Source organism: Myotis davidii, unplaced genomic scaffold (assembly GCF_000327345.1).
Source record: "Myotis davidii unplaced genomic scaffold, ASM32734v1 scaffold448, whole genome shotgun sequence".
Lineage (NCBI taxonomy): Eukaryota > Metazoa > Chordata > Mammalia > Chiroptera > Vespertilionidae > Myotis > Myotis davidii.
In genome coordinates, this window is record NW_006383009.1 from 3,274,288 (window position 1) to 3,282,295 (window position 8,008).

General features: G+C 55.2%; 1 protein-coding gene across 1 annotated transcript; it reads left to right on the forward strand.

Moving 5' to 3' along the window:
* Positions 1-1,463: 1,463 nt before the first annotated feature.
* TM6SF2 (transmembrane 6 superfamily member 2) lies at positions 1,464-6,570 on the forward strand. The gene is made up of 9 exons (XM_006778325.2): positions 1,464-1,619; positions 2,056-2,153; positions 2,223-2,326; positions 2,715-2,797; positions 3,315-3,439; positions 3,623-3,724; positions 4,063-4,155; positions 4,748-4,867; positions 5,801-6,570. The coding sequence occupies exons 1-9, from the start codon at positions 1,535-1,537 to the stop codon at positions 6,005-6,007; spliced, it is 1,017 nt and encodes a 338-aa protein (XP_006778388.1). The 5' UTR covers positions 1,464-1,534; the 3' UTR covers positions 6,008-6,570.
* Positions 6,571-8,008: the final 1,438 nt, after the last annotated feature.

Sequence of the window (8,008 nt, forward strand, 5' to 3'; positions counted from 1 at the left end):
TTGGCCGGGCTCTCGGCGTGAGCCTTTGAGCCCCTAGCCGTTCGGGCCGGGGCTCCTCTTTCCGCTGGCACAGAGGCTGTGTGCTGGGGGTGGGGACGCCCTGGGATGTTTGGGGCCCGGGGAGAAGGAACCTTCAGAAACAGAGCCAAAGCTGCCCTCCCATCCCCCGACCCCCCACCCCACACACACAGGGCAGGGTTTTGGAAACAATTTCCCTGGTTTTCCCAGGGATATGCCCAGCATAGGTTCCAAAGTCGCCGAGGGTCAAAGTATTGCCCCAGATAAGGCCCTGGTGACCTGGCTCTTGCCACACAGGTTCCGCTGCACCACCCCTAGCAGGTTGCCCCTCCTGTTTAAGCCCAGGGACTTTCTTTTGTTCAGGGCTGGCCTACCCCGCCTCTAGCCTCAGTTTCCCCATACATGCCTCAAACTTCCCTGTGCCTGTCTCCTAACCTTAGACTCTGGTCCTGTGGATCCAGCCGCTGGGTACCAGGCATCAGCAAAGCCCCTCACATTCCTAAACCCAGCTCCACCCAAGAATGGAGTAGAGGGAGTCTTGACTAGGAGGTTAGCTCCTTGGGTCCAAATTGCTGGCTCCACCCCCTTGAACCTCAAAGTGTTCCAGGTTGCCTCTAAAAGCCTCAGTTTCTTCACTGTGTAACAAACATAATCCTAGATCTCATCCCATAGAGTTAAGGATTATGAATTGTGTTCAAAGACTCTGGTGTGGTCCCATCTGATTACTCTAATTGTCATTGTTAGTCAGATGGGGCAGGAATGGGGATGCTAGCTGTCAGAAGCGTTCCAGAGAAGGTAGAATCGAGGAGAGAGTGGGGGAGGAGGAGACTGTGTGACCTTGGATAGATCCGTCCTCTCTTGGCCTTGCCAGGTTTGGGGGGCTGCCCAGAGACCTGGCTTCTATTGTCTGTGCACCTGGTTGACCTGTTTTATCGGGTCAATGGGAACAGATCAGGATAGAGGTGGGGTGGACTTTAGCCGGGAGGAGTCAGGAGCTTCACACAGTGAGAACACTAGAGACCATCTGGCAGGGGTGGGCGCTGGGTCTAGCCACAGAGCTCAGTGTTGTTGAAGGACTGACTGACTGAGCAATTGAGTCAAACATATCAGCAAGTGATGGGATAAATCACATAATCAGAAAGGGTTGACAGGCGCCCCACCCCCTCTGTACCTGGCCCAAGTTTGATAATAATCTTTTCTGAGGAGTTGGAGAAGGCTTCCTGGAAGAGGAACAATGTAGATGGACCACGAAGGATGGGGAGAAATTTGCCATGTGGGAAAGAAACTTCTGGAAGGAGTTTCCAGGAGATGGAAGCAGCTGGTGAAAGAGCCTGGTGATGGGAGAGGGCAGCTTAAGGAAAGGCATTTCTGAATAGACAGACACATGCTTCAGCCTCATCACCTGGAGCCTCCTGGAGTCTGCTCTCACCCTCACCAGGAGGGGGTTGGGTCTCAACCCTGGCTCTGGCCTCTCTGACTTCGTTTTCCTCTTCACAGTCCCCTTGGGGTGGCCTTGATGAGTGCCCTGATCCTCGGTCAGCTCTTTGTGGCTATCTATAGCTTGTCCCGCGGGGACATCTACTATGACCCACACTACGCTGGTGAGTTAGTGGGAAGGTCCTAGGGAAGAGAACTGTGTGAGCAACAGCTTCTCCATCACATTGGGGGGTCCTTGAAGGGCCTCCTTCATCAGGGTGGGGGCCCTTGAAGGGCTCCCATTGGACTGGAGATCATCAGGCTGGAAAACTGTTGACAGTGGAACCTCAGAGGCCCTCCTGTTCAGACTTGGGGGTCCTGGGAGTGGGAACTGTCTTCCCATTACTCTGGAGTCTCCTGAAGGCAAAAGCAGGGACTGTGCCTCTCCCAGCCTGGGAATCCCAAAGGCAAGGATTGTGCCTCCCCTTGAGGGAGGGTGGTAGTTCATGTGACCTGTGGAGTAGGAACTGGGAGCAGTTGGGCACCGAGTCATAGATTGGATCTGGGTCCCTCCTGCAGCCCCACCCATTCCCAGGTCTTCCCTGAACACTCTCCCTGCAGTGTTTGCAGTATTTGCCTTCACCTCGGTGGTGGACCTCCTTATCGCTCTCCAGGAAGATGGCTACATGGTGGGCTTCGTGGAGTTCTACACCAAGGAGGTACGTAGGGGTTGGTCTGGGATGGCCCCTGCCTGGCTGTGTGTCTGAGCCCTGCACCTGCTTCCGCAGGGTGAGCCATACCTACGCACTGCACACGGAGTCTTCATCTGCTACTGGAATGGCATCGTTCACTACCTCCTTTACCTGGCCATGGCTGGTGCCATCCGCAGAAGGTGCGAGGGGTGGGTGGAGTGCACCTGGGCCCTGGAAAGCAGGTCAAGTCCTCAGGTGGGTCTCAGACTGGGGTGGAGCCAGAAGTAGGAAAAATCAGGAGGCCTCTTTAGGGCTCCAGCCAGGTGTGACTGGGAGAAGGTTCTGGGGAATGTCACAGGTGACTGGTGGTTGGCTCTCTTCTCTTACTACTGTGCGCCTGGGCAGCCACTTCTGTCCTTGACAGAAGGTCTGACTGTTCATTCTCTCATTCAACTTCCTGTTGTCCCTTTCATCCTGAATTGGAAGGACCAAAGCTGGGGAGCCCAGGGTGCACCCTGGGCCCTGGCTCGTGCTCTGAGACTGGGGATGGATATCTATCTACTGGTCATCATTTCATTCCCCACCCAGGAAGAGGTACCGGAACCTTGGACTGTACTGGCTCGGGTCCTTTGTCATGAGCATCCTGGTGTTTCTCCCAGGAAACATCCTTGGTAAGTACTTGGCTTTGAGGAATCCTACCTCCCTGAGCTGGGTCACTGCCCTGCACCTAGAAGCCACCACGGGGTCCTCCATCCTCTCCCCAAGGTCTGAAGAGGGCCCCACATGCCTGTTCATGCATGGTCTAAGCCAGCAACCTGCCTGTCTCTCCTCATTTCTTCTTGGAGGGGTGTTTCCAGGGGGAGCCAAGAACAGCTAAAGTGTAAGAGCTGAAGGTAAATTGAGGAGCATGGACATCATCTTGTGGGCATTGAAGAACCACATGTGTTAAATCTTGAGCAAGTAGAAAAAGAAAAAGCTGAGCAAGTATGGCAATTGTGAATTATGACTTCCATCCGGGGGCTCTGGCGTGGCCCACTTAAAGGGCCCAGCCAGGCCCTAGCTGGTTTGGCTTAGTGGATAGAGCATCGGCCTGCGGACTGAAGGGTCCTGGGTTTGATTCCAGTCAAGGGCACATGCCTGGGTTAGGAGATCCTCACTGAGTATTCCTCATCTCTCCTACCATGATAGGGAAATACAGCTCAGAGATCAGGCCAGCCTTCTTCCTCACCATCCCCTATGTGCTGGTCCCATTCTGGGCTGGTGTGAGGATCTTCAACCAGGCCCAGCCACCAACCTGCTGCACCCCCAACATGGTAAGTACCGTGCCTCCAGGCATGCCTGTGCCCACGTACCTCAGTCTCCCCATTTGAGTTGTTTCTGGTCAAAAACATTGTCTTCTTGGAAGGATCTCCTTGGTCATTAGAAAAGAAGGGATGAGCCTTTATGCAGTGCCTGTTGGATTGCTGACTTCTCACCGTCTCTCTCTCATGGGGCAGGTGCAGGAGGAGCAAAGAAAGGGTCTCCTGCAGCGCCCGGCTGACCTGGCTCTCGTCATTTACCTCATCCTTGCTGGGTTCTTCACCCTCTTCCGGGGCCTTGTGAGTCTGGCTGGTCTACCCCTCTCCTGCCTTCAGCCTCCCTCCCTGGCCTGCCCTTTCCACATATGTTTACTCACTGCAAAAGGGCCACTGCTCTCCCATCTGATCACCAGGGAAGTTCTTCATTGAGTCTGACCTGAGTGTTTCACCACTAAGCCCCATTCCTTGTAGCCTTCTCCCCAGCTCCGAGATCTGTGGCTTCTCGGCCAGAGGATAGAACCAAGGCTGGGGGTGGGGGAGGGTAGAGCGAGGGGTGTGAGCCCTGCCTGGGAGGATGGGGAAAGCTTTTGGTGGGAGGGATATTTGAGGTGGGTTGTTGTTTTGTCTGTTGGCTGCAGGTGGTACTTGACTGCCCCACAGATGCCTGCTTTGTCTATATTTATCAGTACGAACCATACCTACGGGACCCTGTGGCCTACCCAAAGGTGCAGGTGAGAGGGCAGGTGGGAGGAAAGGACCATGTGTAGGGGTCCACTGGGCTTCTTTGAAGCAGGTGCCTAAAACACAAGTCCAACTGGCAGAAGCTCAAATGGAATTATTGTCCTATAAACAAATTATAGGTACGGTCTCAGGTATGGCTGGATCCAGGAGTTCAAGGAGAGCTCTGGCTCTGGGCTCTGCTTTCTTTGCATGGGCTCCCCTCCCAGGTGGTCCCTTTGTGGAATGGCAGAGAGCCTTGGGCAGCGCCAGGCTTCCTTCTGCCCTACTTAGCTACCCCAGAGGAATGTGAGCCTTTATCTCCCCAGAGCTTAAGCACAAGTCTCAGGCAGGCTCTGATTGGCTAAGTTTGAATCACATCCCCATCTTGTAGCTGATCATTGTGGACAGAAGTGAGGTGGGGGGCAGTGGGAAGGGCAGGGACCCCCAAAGGAAATAAAGGTGCAGGTTGCACAGAGTAGGATATGCAGAGAGCCTCCATCCTGGGTCAGGTCTGAGGCTGGCCAGAGCCTCCCTGGGGTTCCCACCTGAGGGGTTTCAGGAGACCCATCGGGGGCATCTGCTCATCATATCTGCTCATCACAGATGCTGGTGTATATGTTCTATGCATTGCCCTTCTATGGCCTGGCTGCCTATGCCCTTATCTTCCCTGGCTGTTCCTGGCTACCTGATTGGGCCTTGGTGTTTGCTGGAGCCATTGGCCAGGTGAGGCAGGGCTGGGGTGTTGGGGGTCAGGTGCATAAGAAAGAAAGTTTCTGCCTACCCATCAATTTCTTTTGTGCTTTCCCTGGGCAGGGTGATGCTGGGCCCCTGAAAGGCCCCAGCCCCAGCTCAGCACCCCAGGATTCCTTAGTCTGGAGGAGAAAGAGCTAGACACAGACCATCCCCAACCCCATGGGGTCAGAACTGACGAGAGGGCGAGGGAGAGGCTGAGAGGGATTACAGAGGGGACAGATTTCTTAAAAGAGGGGGCATAGGAGCTGGGCTTAGACATATGGGTATGAGAGCTCCAGGCAGGGAAGGACATTCCGGGAATGGGAACAGCATAAGGAAAGGCACAGAGGGGCATGGTGATTTAGCAGAGCCATAACAAGGGTAAAAGCAGAGGCTAGAGAAATTGGCAGCTAGATGCTGAGGGCTTTGAACTCTGACCTTGGGGGCTTCTATGTAGGAAGATGAAGAACAGTGGGAGGTATTTGAGCAGAGGAGGACCGTCAGAGCTAGGGGTCTATTTCTGGGTTCCTGATGGAGTATGATAAAGGCTGGGCCCAGGTCAGAGCAGTGGGAACCAGGAGGACATCTATGGTATAATCAACAGAATTTGTGTCAAGGGCAGCTGTCTGGGTTGAGGAAGAGCTGGACAGAGAGATAGGGTGTAGGGTCCAGCAGACACAGTGGACATGGTTCTGGTTAGGCAGCTGGGGAGAAGCTCATAGACTGATGTACAAGACAGACAGGACCCATAGGGACAGGGATATTTAGAGACAAACAGATGGACTGGAAAGAGGAGACAGGCAGGTCAGCAGAGCCAGCAAGATGGGGACAGGGACCCCGGGGCTCCCCAGGGTGGGATGTTGTTGATGCTGGGACTGGTTCTCTCCCAGCCCCTGACATCTACCCTCCCTGTGTGGCCATCAGGCGCAGTTCTCACACATGGGTGCCTCCACGCACCTGCGCACACCCTTCACCTACCGGGTGCCGGAGGATGCCTGGGCCTGCTTCTTCGTGTGCAACATGCTGTATGCACTGGGCCCTCACCTGCTGGCCTACCGCTGCCTGCTGAGGCCAGCCTTCTTCCAGCGCCTGCCACCCAGCTCCCAAGTCCTCCACGAGAAGCAGCACTGAGGGGGCCTGTGGGACTCCCCAGGACTCCTTTAAGACACCCAGCGGGCCCTGCCCCAGAAGGATGGGTTGGGTTTTTTGGAGGTACATCCATGGTGTCTTTGTTTCTGGCTATGATGGTTCCAAGGCCAGCTGGTGGGATGGGAAACCCAAGGGCCAGGTGTTCAGGCAGAGAGGGCCACAGCCACACTCAGCTGTCACTGCTTCCCAGCCTCTGTGGGTTCTTCTACTCCCTTGCCAGGTTTATCCATTACCCCCAGGGATCCTTTTGCTAAAAGCCCTTTTGATGCCTAAAATGTTGCTGCCTGAGAGAAACATCAGGGGGCAGGGGTGAGGGACTGTCTTTTCAGACCCCACAAAGGCCCACCATCACTACCAGTGTGGCTGTCAGGGACAGAAGGTGCCAGACAGCAGAAGCCTGTCTCAGGTTGGTGTGCACAGCTCCACTTTCCAGATGGGGGAAACAGACTTGGAGAGGATCCGAACCTGCCTGGAGCCACAATCAGGACAAGAGTCCGAAGTCCTATTTCTGCTAATAAATTATAACGAATACTGTGGCATCGTTATTACGCACCTACTGTTTACCATGCCAAGGGCTAACCTCACATGCTATAATATAGGATCTCACCCCATATTCCAGATGGGGAAACTGAACCTGTAGGAGATGAGGGTCCTGGTCTGCGGGCACACCTCCTGGGTGCAGCTGAGCTAAGGACCAAGCCCTGGCCACTTCAACCACAAAGCCCATAGTCCTGCCTTTGCTGTCGGGCTGACTCATACTTTGGGGAAACAGCTGGGGGAGGCAGTCAGGGGCGTGGGGGAGGAGCTCATTGTTTCCAGGTTTGATTACTGAACCTGGATGAAAGACCAGGTTCAGTGGTGATAGGTCCAGAGTGCAGTCAGGGGCGTGATCAGACCCTCTTCAACCTACCAACACTTATTAAGCATCTATTGTATGTCTAGCCATTGGATCGTCACCAAAGAATCAGTACTTCATTTCCCAGAGGTGGAAACGGGCTCAGAGAGACCAAGCTCTCTTCCAAGGCCCCACAGTGGGTGAGGGGCAGAGTTGGGTTTGGGTCTGTTGCTGCATGAGTGGGTCATTGTCGCAGGACCCACCACGCAGTGAGCACCTTTTCAGTGCCAGAGGCCAGGACAACGAGATGGCCACTCAGTGACAAAGGGGAAAACAGACCTGCAGACCATGCTCCTTTCCCAGGCTCCTCAGCTCCCTGCCCCTGCAGGGTCTCTGAGGAGAAAGACTCCACCAGGCCCCTCGCCTCGGTTTTAAAGATGCTTATTTAACCTGAGCCCCAGAGAGGTTGCTCTGGAGGCCCAGTCAGCCAGCAAGAGCAGGGAACTCACTCTCCCGTGTCCTCCCCACACCCGTGCCCGGGCTTCCTTTCAGCGGAGCGCGCGCCTCCGCTTTCCCTTTAACAACCCCCCCAAACCCGCCACCTTGTCCGCCTCCCTCCTCCCCTTGCAGGCAGTCACCGGGATTGCGCTGCCCCTGAGACCTGCCTAGTCCTTCCTCTATGTGCCCGGAGCGCAGTCCTGGCGCGTAGGGTCCGCTCTGCGGGGGGCCTACGGGCAGCATGGTGAGTGGGGCCGCGGCGCGGGTCCCCGTAGGTCCCTCTCCGGGATTCTAGCTCCGTGTCTACGTCCCTCCGTGTTTCTCTCTCCAGTCTCTCTCCCGCTCCGTTACTCCCATCCCCTCGGTCTCTTAACCTGCTTCTCGAACTCTCTGCGTCTCCGTCTCTATCCCTCTCCGTCTCTCCCTACTTTTCTCTCCCTCTCGGAGTCTCTCCGTCTCTCGCTCTCCTACTGGCTCCCTCTTGTCTGTGTTTCTCTCCCTCTTGCTCGCTCTCCTCTCATCTTTTTCAGTCTCTTTCTCTCCCTTTGCATGTTTCTCTCCGACTTTTCTCCCTTTCTCCCTCTTCTTCTTTCTCCCTTTTGCTCTCTCTCCTCTGCCTTCATCTCTCCCTGCTTTTCTCCTTGTGTCTC

Excerpts from the sequence above, each read along its gene's own strand:
- TM6SF2 (XM_006778325.2), top strand. The coding sequence starts at position 1,535 with ATGAGTGCCCTGATCCTCGGTCAGCTCTTTGTGGCTATCTATAGCTTG. Across the intron at positions 2,154-2,222 it reads TGGAGTTCTACACCAAGGAG|GGTGAGCCATACCTACGCAC; the intron begins GTACGTAGGGGT and ends CTGCTTCCGCAG. Across the intron at positions 2,327-2,714 it reads GCTGGTGCCATCCGCAGAAG|GAAGAGGTACCGGAACCTTG; the intron begins GTGCGAGGGGTG and ends TTCCCCACCCAG.